We start from the raw sequence: 18216 nt of genomic DNA, 5'->3' as shown, positions 1-18216 counted from the left end.
TGGCGCCCCCTAATGGCGAAATTTTCCGAAATTTTTATCGTACGACATTAAGGTTAGCACCAACATGTGTGTAAAACTTGGAGTCGATCCGATGTGTAATTTTGGATTTTTTTGGATTTTGGATTTTCCACGTCTAATTTAGCTAATAAACCAATATTCAAAACGCTACCGTTTCGTCGCCGAAGGTCGGATCAAAAAAGTAATGCAGGAATTCTTTTCGTGTAGGTCTGAAGATGCCGTGTGCAAAGTTTTGTGTCAATTGGTCGAGAAATGTGGGAGGAGTAGCGAAAAAACATTTTTGCGGTTTTCGCGATTTAGCGAAAAATATTCATAGACGCAAATGGGCGTGGCCTAGGCCAAAAGATGCAGCAGACTCCAGTGCATCTGTGGGTACAAGTTTTTGGACTCTGGAAGGTTCGGTGTGGGAGTTATAGCCCCGAACGTGTTTTCCTAGGTATAGCGCCACCTAGTGGCCGGCATGTCTGGATTTTGGCGTCTGCGTAGTCCCCATGGATCTGGATCTAGTCATGCAATTGGCGTGTCGGCACCATTTACGGTTTGGGCTGCGGTACCACTTTCAAGGAGGTAAGTATAACAAGAAGTGTGCATTTCGCCGGCACAACGCGAAGCATGTGTTCGAAACTGAGAAACGGCGTATGCCAAAAGATGCAGCTGACTCCAGTGAATCTGTGGATACAAAGGTTTTGACTGTGGGAGGTTCGGTGTGGGAGTTATAGCCCAAAACGCGTTTTCAGAACATTCCATTGGCGATTGGGAGATGTATTATTTCGTCGTTTTTTTGCGCCCTCTTGTGGCGAAATTTTCCAAAGACAATTTTCCTTTTCCAAATAACTCCCGCCCACATTAATAATTCTTGACCATAATTTTTATATAGACTCGGGTTTACCCCGTGATGGTTTCCCTTGAGTTTGAAGAACATTCCTTTGGCCAATTAGAAAATATACAATTTCCTCGTTTATTGCGCCCCCTAATGGTGAAATATTCCGAAGTTTTTATTGAACGCCATTAAGGGTAGCACCGACATGTGTCTAAAATCTGGACTTGATCCGATGCCTAATTTTGGTATTTTTCGAACTTTTGCGTTTCGACGTAAAACATAGCTAATAAAAAAATATTCAAAACGCTACCGTTTCGTCGTCGAAGGTCGGATCAAAAAAGTAATGCAGCATTTCTTTTCGTGTAGGTCTGAAGATGCCGTGTGCAAAGATTGGTGTCGATTGGTCAAGAAATGTGGGAGGAGTAGGGAAGAAACTGTTTTGCGGTTTTCGCAATTTTGCGGAAAAAAATTATAGACGCAAATGGGCGTGGCCTATGCCAAAAGATGCAGCAGACTCCAGTGAATAAGTGGGTACAAGTTTTTGACTGTGGGAGGTTCGGTGTGGGAGTTATAGTCCCAAACGCGTTTTCCCTTGGTATAGCGCCACCTAGTGGCCGGCGTGTCTGTATTTTTGTGGTCTGCGTAATGTTCACGGACCTGGATCTAGTCATGCAATTGGCGTGTCGGCACCATTTACGGTTTGGGCTGTGGGCCCACTTCTAGCAGGAAATAATAATAATAATAAAAATCATTACAAAAACAATAGGGATCCAACCTGTTGGCTTGGACCCCTAATAATAATCCTTACAAAAACAATAGGGATCCAACCTGTTGGCTTGGACCCCTAAAAATCCTTACAAAAACAATAGGGATCCAACCTGTTGGCTTGGACCCCTAAAAACAATTGGGGACGGGGAGTGAGTTTGGGTTGCCAGTGTTGAGGTCATAGATTTACTATACATCCTGTCCCAAAGCCTCTTTGATGCAGAAGAGCGGCTCTTAGGAATCGGAGAAAAAGATTGGGGACATCGTGCGTTGCAGATAGCGTCAGCATTTCTAAGGGGTTTCATATAAATTGCCGAGGTAAACAGGGGACTGTTTGACTCGCTGTTAGCCTTGGGGCGGAGAGGAGGTCCCCTTTGTCTACCTTTGCCGCACCTAGAATGGACAGGCCAAGATTTAGACGGTGGGATTGAGTTGAACGATGCTGAGTGATTCACGTCCAGCAGACCCAGGGGTCAAAAGGTCGAGCCTCATCAGCCTGAGTACAGATGGAACACGTCTCCGTTCCTCTCCCTAATCAATGCTTCAGTCTTCGGTCATCCTGGGCTCAGAGTTCTGCTTCTCTCATCAGTCCATGGTGAGCCTCTGCTAAGATGTTAGAGCGATAGAAAAAATCAGAGCTGGTTGGGGGGCGTTCCAGGTAATGACCAAGAAGGAGCTCTGCAGTGTTCAATTAGCGCCCATATTTAGAAATCAATGGTTGCCTGCCAACGCCAGAGTGGTCTACGTGGCAAAACGCAGAATGAGATATCTGGGCGGTCTCTTGATGACTCACTTGATGGACTAGTGTAGCCTGGCGATGTCATACTCATAATTCTAGTCAGAATATGAGCCTGAGACCGAACCATTGGGCTGTGATTATAGGGCGGAACCAGGAAGGAAAATGCCTCTTCGCTCAATTGGATAGACCTAAAACCAATCAGAGCAACGTAGTATGTGACGTATGTTGTGCGAAGCACAGCTATTCTCAAACTAACTCAACTGAGCGCACGTTCGAAGAAGTAGAAAAAGAAGATGGACATAAACGACTTATGCCTGTTTTGTAAAAATAATTTAAGGATACACGGACAAATTGGCAACACGGTCAGCATTTTTGGGAAAAAAAGTAAAAGCGCTGAGCGCTCTTTGGTGACGTGGTTGATTACGTTAATGTGTATCATCTGTCCATCAACGTATAAAGCCCGCCCTTACAATTTGATTGGTCAGATCACTTTTTGATCTGACCTAATACCTCCCAACGAGCTCAATTCCAGACTGAATCTCCCAGACCAAATATTTTGTGGGCGGAGTTCAGGCTGGTATCCAGGCTAGGACTAGTGATTTTCTGGGCATAAACACTTGAGTATGACATGCTCGTACACTCCCTTCTTCCTGTACCCAAACACACACAGACAAACACACAGACACACACATACACATATACAGCAGAAAAGGGGTTACATAACTGATTATTAGCATGATGAATGCAGAACAACTTTGGCTACCGGCCCTGTTTGTCTCTCTACCAGCCCTGTCTGTCTATCTTGGGCCCTGTTTGTCTCTCTACCGGGGTGCACATGAGATGTTGCTGTGGGTACCAGGGGTCTCATTTATAACCGTTGCGTACGCACAAAACGGGGCTGAAAGTTGCGTACGTGACTTTTCACGCCAAGGTTGTGATCTATAAAAAACCAACTTGACGGGAAAATGTGCGCAGCCCTAAGCAAACTCTGACCCATGCGTACGCATGGTTTGGAGGAAAAGGAGAATTGGCGACACAGACGGTGTGGTGGTGAACTGAAGTCAGACCGAAGAATTGCAGAGTGAGAAGAACGATTATGTTTTATCATCGCCCTTCATCAATTTAATTTCAACCCGTATCATGCGTTAAATCCTAATCAGAATAATTTAAGTCCACTGCGTTATTTCTCAGTTATAACTCCAGAAATTTCTCCTTAGAATAGAAATAAAAAGAAATTCTCAATATTTAATCCCGTCACTCCATACTGTCCACTGACGGCGCGACTGCATGGAATAAAGCATCTGTCCAACATGTGTCAATAACATAATATTTTTATGTGACACTGTAAACACATGATCAAATGTCAATTAAATCCCAAGTGTGAAAAACCAAGCCACACTCATCACAATCGTTGTCCGTTACTCTTGATGCTTTTCATGACAAATCAGGCATTAAAAAGGGGTTATGTTCAAGAACATTTTACGTGGGTAATTACAAACTGATTATCCAAGGCGTTCTCGTCAGTCTTATTACCGTAACCCTATAAATACAGAGGTGAGCGCCGCGGTAATGCTGCACCATATGGCACTTCTGGCGGACCATGCAGGATTCGGAGGGAGAGGGTATTTAGGGACCATAACGATTTATTGGTAGGCTACATAAAAATATGTAACTCTATGTCAGACCACTTCTTTTTTAATTCTGGGACAGTGCGCTCCGTGCTACTGACAGAGTTCACTGCTGCAGTAACATGTTGCCACTCACTCTGCTTTTTGTTGTTGGCGATCCCAATCCCGTGACCGCCGAACAAAACTACCTTTCGGGCCTCCATCTCACCCACAAGTGTCTCCACTTCAACCTCCGTGAAATTACGCTTTTTTGATTTTCTCAGTACTTCTGCCATTGTTTCCAACAAGACATAATACCGGCATCTGAGTCTGTTTTATATGCAGATCGCATTCATGAGGTCATTTGCATTGACCATTTATGGTTAAAAAGGGGCGTGTAGAGGGCGGAACGTGAAGCTGATTCAGCTGCGCACAATTATAGTCAGTATGTGATTTATAAAGCAAAGATTGCGTACAGGTGTGCGTACGCAGTGTTTTATAAATCCGAATATTCTTTGGCGCACGCAAAACTTGGCTTCTGGGCGTACGCACATTTTTTGTAACGATCCCACGCACAGTTTTATAAATGAGACCCCAGGTCTGGGCTCTCTGGCCAGTCACAACTCAGTGACTTAATGCACGTGAACAATCTGGAGTTCTTGAAAAGCAGCAACCAGCAGTGGGATGGCCAGCATGGACAAGAAAAAGTCACTCTGAGCGGATTTCTTTCCCAGTACACCTCTGATCACAGGTCATGCAAATTGGATGACATTGTGTGCTTGTTTGCGCGTGTGTGTGTGTGTGTGTGTGTGTGTGTGGTGAGCCTGTGTCCATGTTTGCACATGTGTGTGCGAATGTGTGTGTGTGTGTGTGTGTGTGTGTGTGTGTGTGTGTGTGTGTGCGTGTGTGTTTGATTGATTGAAATCTTTATTGAACAACAATCAACAAGAGGTGTTCAAAAGGATAAAAAATAACACAATAAAGCCAAAAGGCTTGTTTCAGAGAGATTTAAAATGAAAGTAGGAGGAGCTCAACAATTTAAGGTTGGAAGGTAAGAGAGTATAGGAAAGAGTACTTTCCCATACAGCTGTTAAAACGGCAGAGCCTTTAATCAGTGGATGTCCCCCTGGTGGAATAATTCTGTGTGTCGCTATTTTTAGAAAAGTAATTCTGTAGGTACTTATGGTTATTAAGGTTTTCAAGGTAATTTGACAAAAAATACAGACCTAATTTTGAGCATCCCAGCCTGCCTATGGTGCCCCAGGGGCTAGAAATGGCGTTAGGTGTAAAATGAGCACTAGGTATCCGGCTCCACCTACGAAAAAACGAAAGCTCAGACGGGCCGATTTGGAATTGGCCCCATATGTCGTCATAAGGGGCCAGGTTACCTCCCCTTTCTATGCTTTGCCCGCCCAGAGAATTAGGCCCGCCAACGTGACAATGAGCTACAACCGTGTGTTATGGCAATTTCTGTATCAGATATTGCGTCTAAGCAGATGAGATATTTAGATGCAAAAAGCACACAATACTGTTGACAATTAGTGGTTATATATATTTGTAATAAAAGTACGAACAAAGATACATCACAACATGCATCAACAAACAACATAACAGGCATACATTACAATAATCTGAGGCCTCAGATGGGAGCTCCTCTTTGCGTGTTACTTCATTCTCTGAAGGTACGCTCGGGAGAAGTCCACTGAGTGTTTGAATCAATGAGTTCTTATTCACTTCGGTAGGCTTCTGGAGGGGGTGTGTCCTCCAATAAACCAAAAGCCTTTGTGTACCAGATGGTTGTCTTTACAACTGAAGCTGTGGGGAATGCCATTGGAGGGGGCAGCGGCCGTGCCATCTAACCCATCTAACCTGGCTTCGTTGACGCTAGCCAGGGGGTCGAGGAACAGGCCCATGCTTCAAAGCATTGCTTGGGAGATGATTCACAACACACGAAAAGATAGGAACAGGCAGGCAATAAAATGCATCACACGACTCTCGAACGTTCACACTTTAAATGACCCAAAAGGGGAGCAGAAGGCAAGCAATATATGCATCACACAAAATAGTAACAAAACTTAAGTTCATAGATAGACCAAAAACGTAACAACATGTAGATTTTCCATCACACGTGCGAGCACCTCATGTGTGTGTCGTGAATGCACACACTGTAACACAAGTGTCTAACACTTCTTTGTTATTTGGATAACAGTTCTGCTGTTGGTGTTATGGCGAATAAAACGCAACACAAGAACACAAGCTTGAGTAAAGCTCCCATTTAGTGAAAAGACAATACTGCGTTGGGTTCTTTGTCCTCTCTGGTACTTCCACAACGAGACTTGTAGTGGGGATATCTCGGCAATGGTTGAGAAGGAACATTGACTAATGGCCTTATAACATTGGCCATGTCTCTTCCACTGTACACAATTCAATTCAATTCAATTTTATTTGCATAGCCCTTAATCACCATTACAGTCTCAAAGGGCATAACAGGCCAAACATTTGCGACACCCCCCCTTACCCATGCCCCCACACGGGCAAGAAAAAACTCCCTTGAAATCAGCAAAGAAGAAATCTTGAGAAGAAAAGCGTGGTAGGGGATCCCTTCTTCCAGGGATGATCAGGAGTGCAATGGGTGCCACAATTGACATACAGGTAAATACATGCACATCATATTAAAATGGTGATGGGGTTCTGGCCGGTTATCCATGTGGAGAGTCCAGGCATCCAGTCCAGTACCCGCAACACGCTAGAACAGACAGAATAGTGAATTACAACGGAAAAGTACATAGTGGAAATGTATAATGTAATAAGAAAAGCACAAGCAAACAGAGTGGTCTTCACTTCGCATCTGTCGTTTTTACACTCCAAATGCAAATGCATACACAGCATCCCCAGCCAAAAAAAAAGAGGAAACAGGAAAAAAAAAAAAAAAAAAAGAGCCTAAAGAGCCCATGCATATGGAAAACGTTTTGGGGATCAAGAGTCAATAATGGCAACGCTATTAAAATTGTTCCTAAATAAAAAATCCTCAAAAATAAGAAGAGATATATTTTTCAAAACTAAAGGTTGTATGTAGTTGGACCATAAAGAGGTCATGCCTCTATGGACCGAGTTTTGGGGCTCTAGAGTCAATAATGGCAACGCTATTGAAATTGTTGCTAAATAAAAAATCCTAAAAAATAAGAAGAGATATTTTTTCAAAACTAAAGGTTGTAGTCGGACCATGAAGAGGCCATATCTCTATGGAACAAGTTTTGGTGCTCTAGAGTCAATAATGGCGACGCTATTGAGATTTTACATTCCATTGTGGTCGTTTTCAGTTTTGCACTTTGTAGACGGTCCCTAAGCTCGCGGCTGAAAGCCAACAGCTCATAGAAGCCAATGCAAATCACCGTTCGCTAAAGACGTCTCGTTTGGATGAAAAGAATGTTGTAGCTGGTTCTCTGGGATACTACACTCAATTGTGTCGCAACAATGTTTTACTGATGATCTATTGAACCGCAAACTCAGAATCTGTCAATTTATTTCCAACTTTACGGAAAATTCCACTCCGTTTATGCTTTGCTCACAGTTCTGGTGGTGACCAGACTCTACTCTACTCTCCTGCTCTTAAATGGCCTTCTTCTGCTGTCCCCCCCCCCCCCCCCCCCCCCCCCCCGTCAACAATCCTCTGCCTAGGGCCCCCACACTCCCTAGAATCGCCCCTGCCACCCACTAGGTGCTGCTCCTCTGCTCCTCTCTCCCCACCTCCCCACCCACTAGGTGCTTCCTCCCCTCTCGCTTCACACATTCTCTCTCCATCTTTTGTGCACTTTCTTCTCCTTCCCTTCAGCCGACGGCAAATACTGAAATGTAATGAATCACTGGTTCTCCACTTTGGCCTGTGACCCGGTTTTTAGGTCTACTTCAAGTTGCATTTTGTGTTACTAATTCCACACACATTGTTCTAATCTAATCAGCATCCGCCTGTAATGTCACTGTCCCAACGGACTCCCTCAGCAGTTAGCCAGTTTCCACCCAACATCAGCCTGTCTGTTCTTACCCACAGACATTTGAATGATTATTTATATTAAAAAAATATTTTTATGAATTATTTTCATCAAATATCAATGCAACTTTTAAACAGTGTTTTCCCGCCCATAACCCCATTATGCAAATGAGGCCAGCCCACCCGGGGACCCCACCCAGATGTAGGGTAGAGGAAGACCCCTGCTGCCCCGGGGCTCACTCTGTGCTTTGTCCGTCCTCAGCTGACCCAGGAGCAGTACATCCTGGCCTCACCCTGTGCTCTGTCTGTCCTCAGCTGACCCAGGAGCAGTACATCCTGGCGGCGCAGCCAAACACGCTGCAGCAGAGGGGGTCATCGATGTGTGGCGCGCCGGTCTACCCAAACGTGGGCATCTACGGCTGGAGGAAGCGCTGCCTCTACTTTTTCATCCTGCTGCTCCTGGTCACTATGATCGTCAACCTGGCCCTCACCATCTGGATCCTCAAGGTTATGAACTTCACCCCGGTAGGCAGCCCACGGTCTGTGCGTTTCTGGGTGTGTGTGTTTGTGCGGGTGTGTGCGTTTGTGGATGTGCATTTAGGGGTGTGTGTGTGTGTGTGTGTTTGTTTGTGTGTGTGTGCATGTGTGTGAGGTTTGTGTGTTTGTGTGTGTAATTTGGTCTGTATGTGTTTGTACGGTCTGTGTGTGTGTGCGTGTGTGTTTGTGTATGTTTGTATGTGTGTGTGTGAGGTTTGTGTGTTTGTGAGGTGTGTGTATGTGTTGGTGTTGGTGTGTGTGTGTGTGTGTGTGTGTGTGTGTGTGTGTGTGTGTGTGTGTGTGTGTGTGTGTGTGTGTGTGTGTGTGTGTAATTTGGTATATGTGTGTGTGTGAATGAGGTCTGTTTGTGCGTGTGTGTGTATGGGGGGGAGGGTGTTTGTGTGTGTGTATGTGTGTGTGTGTGTGTGTGTGTGTGTGTGTGTGAGGTCTGTGTGTGTGTGTGTGTGTGTGTGTGTGTGTGTGTGTGTGGTGTGTGTGTGTGTGTGAGGTCTGCGTGTGTGTGTGTGTGTGCGTGTGTGTGTGTGTGTGTGAGGTCGATGTGTGTGGGAAGTCATTCTGTGTGTAGGTATGGGTGTGTGTGTGTGTGTGTTTGTGTGTGTGCGTGTGTTTGTGTGTGTGTGAGTTGTGTGTATGTGTTGGTGAGGGTGTGTGTGTGTGTGTGTGTGTGTGTGTGTGTGTGTGTGTGTGTGTGTGTGTGTGTGTGTGTGTTTGTGTGGGTTTAATTTGGTCTGTATGTGTTTATAAGGTCTGTGTGTGTGTATGTGTGTGTGTATGTGTGTTTGTCTGTGTTTCTATGTGTGTGAGGTTTTTGTGTTTGTGTGTTTGTGTGTGTGTTGGTGTGTGTGTGTGTGTGTTTTGGTATTTGTGTGTATGTGTATTTGTGGTCTGTTTTTGTGTGTGTGTGTGTGTGTGTGTGTGTGTGTGTGTGGGGGGGGTGTTTTTGTGTGGGTATGTGTGTAAGGTTTGTGAGTCTGTGTGTGAGGTCTGTGGGTGTGTGTTTGTGTGAGGTCTATGTGTGTGAAGTCTTTCTGTGTGTATGTATGTGTGTGTGTGTGTGTGTGTGTGTGTGTGTGTGTGTGTGTTTGCATGTGTGTGTGTGTGTGTGTGTGTGTGTGTGTGTGTGTGTGTGTGTGTGTGTTTGTGAGATGTGTCAGGGTGTGAAATTGAAGCACCCTGAATATGTTGGCTTCTATTATGACATTCTAAAGATGGGATCCCACCTTATGAAGACATCAATGACATAGGGCCCTATCTTGCATCCAGCGCAATTTACTTTCTACACCGATGCATGTGTCTTTGCAACTGGCGCAGAGCGTTCTTTTCCTTCCACAGGCATGCGTCGCTAAATTAGGCAATGATCTTGTGCTTGTTCAGATGCTATTTCATCTATTTCACTCTCATCTACCTAGCAACACATTCTTGGTAAATTATTTGGGAAAGGACAGCTGTTACAGCGGTAATAAGTTGTGCTTTTATATCAATGCATCTGCACACACCCATTTTCTTAACACAAACATCTTGTACAAGCCCATAACTTTAAGGATTGAAAAGCAAACATTGTTGTACCGTGAGTGTTAAAAAGAATGAATGAATGCGGGCACGCCTGTGTGTATGTGTAAAATAATTAATGAATGTGGGTGCGCGTGTGTTCATCCATCTGTTTAAACACACGCAAACTAAACAGGTAACGCATAATACAGTCCATGGCAATGTATATTAACGGGGGACACATGCATATTAGGAACACAAGTCGATGACGATAATTAATACAATACTGGTATTGTATTATATAAACCCATTGTTATGTATTATACAACGGGGGACCTAAATCCAGCGATCTGATTGGTTCCCAACTGTTGTATAATGAGCGTATACATAACTGCTATGACGCCCGATCATTTTGTGAAAGTTTGCATATCACTCCGCGCCTGGAAGTAGAAACAGTTACAAAGTAAAACATATGTTGGATGATGGAGAGGGTGTAAATGTTGTTACTCCGGGAGTGAGCAAGGCGATGGAGAGACTAACGAAAGCTTAGACACACGGCGAGTGAACTGCTCCATAGGATAAATTGCCGGCGAACCGCTCTATCGGAGCCTTCTCTCGGAGGGACGCTAAAGTGTGTTGCATAGCGACCGTCGATGCATAGCGGCAGCGAGGAGGGACTACTTTTTTGTATTCTTTAAGAAAACGGCTACTTTGACTTTCTTGGTTTCTTTTTAAATGTAGTGTGTCTATGACTTTCGTTTCGCCATAACAGTAACCGTTGTATAAAAGCAATAGATCACTTCATTCAGTGGCATGTGCTCATTATACCACTGTGAAGGGGGTCGCCGGCCCTCCGCTGTGCGTCAGGGCCGGACAACGCCCCTTAACAGTGGTATAATGAGCACATACCACAGCCTGGCGTGATCTATTGCTTAATTATATAAACCCATTATTATTTGGCCATAAACTGAGCCATTTGAAGTTAAAAATGCATGTGGTCATGCATCTGTCTCATCGGAGACTGCAAACGCGCTGTCAAAATATCAACTTGTTAGATTAAAATGCGCTCATGGTTCTTAAAGGGGATGGGAGATGGCACTCTCATTGGTTTATTGCACGTTACGCCCAAACCACACCTACGGGTAATTAGGTTACTTCAGGGCAACCCTTTTTTTGTTTCGCGTCGTGCACAAGACTCATTTATCCGCAGGTAAAATAGCAACATCGCCATAGAACCACCCACAAAGCTACTTGCGTTTGGCGCTTCTCACTTGCGTTTCAGACTGTTAAAATAGGGCCCATACTCTGTGTGCATGTGTTGGCACACAATGCCAACGCCTGCATGACACACGTGAATCTTAGCACAACCTAGCATGGCCGTTTGCAGTGGAAACTTTTTGGCAATTTGTATTTCATGTTTTACGCTTTGTGCACAGCCACTTCATGGAATTATTTGTTGCCTCTCAATAAAACTCAATATTCCATAAGGCCCTGCGGTTATGGAAAAGGCACTGTGATCATATATATGCTAATGAGACAGGATTTAGTGATCTCAGTGACTGTTTGTAGCAGGCTTGTGTCGTTGTATCCAGGGATGAATCCATCCACTAGACTCTGCCTTCAGCAAGCGCCTCGAAAGACATGAAAGAGCAGAGCTTGCAGCAGCAGGAAACAAACTGGTTGGAAGTCAGTCAGGAACACGGACGGACAGAGGAGCAATGATTAGAATATAGATAGGGAGCCGTTCACAACCTTGCCTCTCCATTTGTCTTTAGTGCCTGGGCTTGTCCTGTGTCCCTATCAGTGTCCCTTGGATTCCAGTTGATAGACTCATCCCAAATTCCATGGTTTGTGTACATGCTGTATGGTACCCAATGGGGGCTCCCTCCAGCCCTACAGCTATTAAGCCAACCCCCTCACAGCGATGTCAGAGAGAGACATTCGTTCTCCAAAGAGCTTTTATAACCTCATGTTCCTAGGAGTACTCAGAGTGAAGGGACATATTTCTCTTCCATGTTGTGAGGTGCTGCTCAGAGTGGTCGTCAAGGAGCTCAGAGGAAAGGAGACGTGGTCGTGGTAGGAGATCAGGGACACGTTAATATTCCTGGTTGGAACGCGGCGTGATCACGGCTCTGAAGTAAAGATGCTGATTTGAATGTCCTTCTTTGTGGAATAGGCAGAGAATAAGATGTTTCACATCAAAGAATGATGACATTTATTTGCCCTTCTCCTGTAACGCACCGTATCTCATGTTTAAAAGATTGTTTCTCCTCACCAAGCATCAACCAATTTTACCGCCCATTACAGAATGGTTTCCGATGAAAGATAACTGGGGCTGTAATGCACCGTCTGTTCTGCTGTCACATTCAAATGAATGGGATACTTCCATTTATTCTATAAATGTGCATAATGTTAGATTGTTTTTGTGTGTATGTGTGTGTGTGTGTGTGTGTGTGTGTGTGTGTGTGTGTGTGTGTGTGTGTGTTTCTGTGTGTGTGTTTCTGTGTGTGTGGTGTGTGTGTTTGCATGCCTACATGTGTGGGTACATCCTTGTGTTGCTGTGCTTTGACTGGGTGCATGCTACTCTTTATAAGGAGCGTTTGCGTTGCATGTTTCCGCGTGACAGACTGAAGGAGAGAGATCTGTAGACAGGGAGGGAGGGCGAGATGGCGAGATGGACAGAAGCAGAGTGAAATCAAGATTCCTTTTGGATTCAACTGCAATTCAATTCAATTTTACTGGTCAGTAACTATTCAACATGTTTTATACCACTTTGCTGTTGGATGTAGGTGTGTGTGTGTGCGCGCGCGCACGTGTGTGTGTGTGTGTGTGTGTGTGTGTGTGTGTGTGTGTGTGTGTGTGTGTGTGTGTGTGTGTGTGTGTTTGCGTGTGTGTGTGTGTGTGTGTGTACGTGTGTGTGTGTGTGTGTGTGTGTACGTGTGTGTGTGTGTGTGTGTACGTGTGTATTTGTATACGCTATGTCATATGTGTTTGTGGGTCTGGTGTGGTGTGTGTGTTTGTGTGTGGATGTGTATGCCCCCATGTTGTCCAGGCTGTTTGAACCACAGTTGCACAGGGTTGCGACTGTGAACAGTAAAGCATTCCAAAAGTGGACCACCATAGTGGATCCCCTTGGTGAGGTGGCGTGAGCCACAGATCTCCATATCTCAGCCCATTTGTTATGAACCCAGTGGTAATCAAACCAAGGCATGCTGAGTCCGTCATGGGTGAATCAGGGGTTATGTGAAGCTATGAGTCACCGGGGGAACAGTACAAGTCCAGGAGAACCTATGAGAGGATGAGCCCACTGCCTGGTGACACTAGGTGGCGCTATAATACTCATCACACGTGCTCCATGGTAGCCATGGTGCTGGTCTGAGAGGCAATCTGAATTACAGAAAGGGTATATGCATCCATAAATATTACAGAATGATTGAATTTAGATGAAATATACATTTTGAATGCACATGGCGTTGATATCTACGGAGCCCGGGAGGTGACATGGGAGTAATTATTTTATAAAGCATGCGTGCGCACACGCACTTTAAAGGTCCTATGGCATGAAAATGTCACTTTATGAGGTTTTCTAACAATAATATGAGTACCCCTAGCCTGCCTATGGTCCCCCAGTGGCTAGAAATGGCACTGGGTGTAAAAGGAACACTAGGTGTCCTGCTCTGCCTTTGAAAAAAAAAAGCTCAGGTGGGTTGATTTGGAATTTGCCCCATATGTCGTTGTAAGGGGCCAGGTTACCTCCCCTTTCTTTTCTTTGCCCGCTCAGAGAATTTTGCCCGCCAGTGAGACAATGAGCTACGACCTTGCGAGCGCCACATATGTGCGTGAATACACACACTGTAACGCAAGACTTAAACCCTTCTTTGTTATTTGGATCACCGTTCTGCTGTTGGTATTAAGGCGCATAACATGCATCACGATAACGCAAGCATGCGTAAAGCTCCTATTTGGTGAAAAGACTAAGCTGCGTCGAGTTCTCTGACGTCTCTGGTACTTCCACAATGAGACTAGTAGTGGGGGTTATCTCAGCCAAGGTTGAGAAGGAATTTGGGGAAAGGAACTTTGGCTTTGACTCCTTGAAGTCCAGTCCATTGAACCACGACATGGAGGAGAAAGGGATTGTTGTCCGCGATAGTTGCCCGGGATTGTCTCCTGCCACCAGAATTAATCCAATTCATTGTGATACATCCACTGTAAATACTAGCGCATGGTACCGTGTCCGCAAGCTGCTCAGGGGCCACACCCCCACCCTCCACCTTGACCCCCCTCTCTCCTACTCATTAGCATTTAAAGATACAGCCACAGAAACGGCACGTTTGTGGAAAGCTCATTGTGGGACTGGCTCGTAGTGGCTGCAAAGCCCAACACACACCGGCGCGTCAAAAAGAACGCCCCAATTATTCCGGACGTAATTGCCCACACCGCACCAGCTAAACGCGCTACATCCCGGCTTGATACAAGGTCCTGTAGGCCTATATATGGAGATGTTGATGCAGATGAATAATTCCATAATGCAAAAAGAATGAGCAATGAAAGTAAATAAAGTGTGTAGGTGACTAAACCGTAAACAGAGTGCCCGACGGTACATAAAGTAACTATGAATTAATGTGACTATCATTGTAAGCACAAACAGAGGATCATGGGCATCAGGGCCATATATGTACTCATAAATTAACCGGTGTGTGGCCGGCTTAATTCTGCACCAAGGCTGAATTTCTTGAACGTCTTCAAATACTAAATTAGGGGCCCACTAACACCAGTGGTGGGTAGAGTACTGAAAATCTATACTCAAGAAAGTAAAATTACTTCCTTCAAATTCTACTTGAGTAAAAGTAAATATTCCAATTGGAAAACCTACTTGAGTGAGAATCAAAAAGTACTTTTTTATAAAGATACTCAAATTACAAGTTACTTTACATTTTTTTATTAGAGTGCTTGGATCATTGAAAAAGACATAACGTGTTTGAATTCATGAGTGAGTGAGGGAGAGAAAGAGAGGCACTCTTAAATTTTTTTTTCCCAAGTTGTACAAAAAAAGCAATCTGTACAACAAAAAGATTTAATTTAATTTCAAACAAATTTACACTAAGCTCTGTGCATGTGACAAAAGGCAAGAGCTTTGTAGGAACACAACCAATTAAACACAAACAAGACTGGCTTGGTTAGCTGATTGGCCAGTCAGATTTGTCTTGACGTGATTGCGATCCAGCCTACGCATTGCATGCACACAGAGCCAGATACAACAATGACAAACAATTTCCTGAGTGATCTGCAGAATACAGTGCAGTGGTGGGCAGAGTAGCTAAAAAATTTACTCAAGTAAAAGTACTGTTACTTTAAGATTAGTATTACTCTAGTAGAAGTAAAAGTACTCGTAAAAATAATTACTCAAGTAAGAGTAAAAAAGTATGCAGTGAAAAGACTACTCAAGTACTCAAGAGTACAAGTACTGAGTTTCTCCGATTTATTTTTTAAATAAACAGAGCAACACAAACGGTACAAAATAGACACCAACAAAATATAAAACAGCAATGTTCAAATAAAGATAATGTAAATAACATCCTTTTAAATAAAATAAATAAGGTCTTTTAAAATGTATAACCCTTGAACTAAAACAATAACAAATTAAATCTTTGCAAAATTAAATACATCAACGTGTGTGTGTGTGTGTGTGTGTGTGTGTGTGTGTGTGTGTGTGTGTGTGTGTGTGTGTGTGTGTGTGTGTGTGTGTGTGTGTGTGTGTGTGTCACTCTGTTCGAGCCTGCATGAGAGTTCAATGTTGTCATTAGCTGTAACGTCTTTCTGACCAATCGCAGTTCAATGCCGACCTGGGCTGTGCCACTTCGGGAGGGGGCGCTCAGTTACTCCTCTAGACAAAACCGAATTGGTTGCGAGTCGACGTTGACCCGGCGCCCCCTGTTAACGGGCCACAGGGAATTTTCCCAACTCTCCCGATTACCACTCTGCGTTGTGCGTGCGTGCGTGCCTGTGTGTGTGTGCAGGCGTTATTCAATTGCCTCTCGGCCGCTTGTACCCGCGATCTCGTCCTTTCGGCCATCTCCCAACCCTCATGACCATAGGTGAGGTTAGGAACGAAGATCGACCGGTAGATCGAGAGCTTTGCCTTGCGACTCAGCTCTCTTTTCGTAACAACGGTGCGGTAAAGCGAACGCAATACCGCCCCCGCTGCTCCGATTCTCCGGCCAATCTCACGCTCCATAGTACCCTCACTCGCGAACGAGACCCCGAGGTACTTGAACTCCTTCACTTGGGCTAAGGAATATTCACGTGATAGAAATAGATCTCGCATGTAATAAAAGAAAATATCTAAAAAAACAAAGTAACGACCGTCACGTAGCCAAATGGAACGGCGTAAAAGTACCGTTCTTTCTTCAAATATTTACTCAAGTAAAAGTAAAAGTATGTTGCAATCAAACTACTCCTAAAATTACAATTTATCCAAAAAGTTACTCAAGTATTTGTAACGGAGTAAATGTAGCGCGTTCCTACCCACCTCTGATACAGTGTAACATAGTATCTTTAGAATTATATAAACTCTATGTGGACCGTAACCCCGCACCCCCTGACGAAAATATCTTCCTGCGTGTCTGCATCCATGAGATCCTAGACCTCAGTCCCAAGTTCGTAACAGTTTACTCGTCTCCTCGGCTATGGAATCACAACAATGTTGCAACCTAGGGAGGGCTCGCTAACATGTACGCTTGTATTACAGTGAACGAAGATACTACTAATTTTAATGCAGTCACAATGGAATATGTAGTTGAGTAAAGAGTAGAATTCTAAATCAAATATTTACTTGAGTAAGAGTAAAATTACAGACTTAAAAAAGGAACGTGAAAAATACTCGTTACCCGAAAAATTTACTTTTTTACTAATTTGCGTTAACTGTAACGCGTTACTACCCGCCACTGACTAACACCAAAAAGCATCGATAAAGTAGCATGCCATGGGACCTTTAAGTAAATCGCACATGCGTTTCATAACTCGCACACACGCTTTAATGGTTGGGTATGGAATTCTCTTTTTTGGCCATTTTTGCAAAATTACTTGAATTCCTTATCATAACCCACTTACAGCCACTGAGTTAGAAGTACTGAATGAATATTAAACAAGTCAATCATCTGTGGAACGGGCAGTGCTCGAAAACTCCAGCCAATGATTTCCAGACCCACCGAGTGACATTGGACCGTGAGTACGTCAATCAAACGGTCGTACTGCACTCCTCCTCCCCCTCCCCCGCTCCCCGTGCAACCCCTTCGTGCACGTACTCAAAGCTCGTGACCCAGAGCAAGCTTCTGTTTATAGCTACTGGAGCTAGCTAACTAGCTAATGGCTCGCTCTCGCGCATCTGTGTTCGCTCGTGCATGATTGCACGTCCATGTACTTGGAATGGGTGGAGTCAGAGTCAGTGTTGAAGGAGAGGGGGTAGGACCATTTGAGTTGTGATTTTCAAAATCTGCTGGCGTTTTGCAAATCCCATATCCAACCTTTAAGTAAATCCCTTAAAGCAGTAAATCACAGGCACGCTCTACTAAAGCGTGTGTGGATTTAACACGCCCCTGCCGTACGCTATTTCATTAATCAGACAGCGCCATTGACGGAATGCATTCACTTGTAGAAATATATTCGGCTCTGTTTTTCTCAAGATAATTATCTCAGAATTCTGAGATACGTTTTATGCAAAAAATGAGATACCTCAAATCGAAAGAGAAGCTCTCATTTGTGTTTGTTTTAGGAGTTTCATTTGGGAGTTTGGATTTTTTTGGGTTGTTTAAACGAAAAGCCTGTTCTGATGTGATGTTCTGATGTGATGTTCTGATCTGTTGAATTTGCAGCGTTTGTCCAGGATTAGTTCCCCGTTGTGTGTGGAGGCTGAAGCTCTGTCTGAGAAGTGTTGTGTTTAATTTCCTTAGTGAAGGTTAGGCTTCCTGAACATATATAGTATAATGCTACGGTGTGTGGCGAATTTCATATACAACATCGCTCATTATAACACTCACAACAGTTATACAATGACGGTACTAGAAAAGTATGACAAAGTTGGCGTGGTTCGTAACCATGGGGATAACAAGCCGCCCTCTTTCCTAAAAGTCTTTTGTGATTTCGGAGGGATCTCGTTAGTTCAGAAATTCAAGTGAATGCATTCCGTCGATGGTGCTGTCTGATCAATGAATTAGTGTAGGACAGGCACGTTTTA

The 18216-nt window shown here is 44.2% G+C and overlaps 1 protein-coding gene across 1 annotated transcript in view; it reads left to right on the top strand.

The window, feature by feature from the left end:
- The window catches only part of sgcz (sarcoglycan zeta), a 676366-nt gene that overhangs the window by 203912 nt on the left and 454238 nt on the right, over positions 1–18216 (top strand). The window contains exon 2 of the mRNA XM_030350679.1: positions 8253–8462. Coding sequence (XP_030206539.1) covers positions 8253–8462 — 210 coding nt within the window. The remainder of the gene's footprint in view (positions 1–8252; positions 8463–18216) is intronic.

This window comes from Gadus morhua, chromosome 3, assembly GCF_902167405.1.
Source record: "Gadus morhua chromosome 3, gadMor3.0, whole genome shotgun sequence".
Lineage (NCBI taxonomy): Eukaryota > Metazoa > Chordata > Actinopteri > Gadiformes > Gadidae > Gadus > Gadus morhua.
This window is presented reverse-complemented; position numbering and strand designations above follow the sequence as displayed.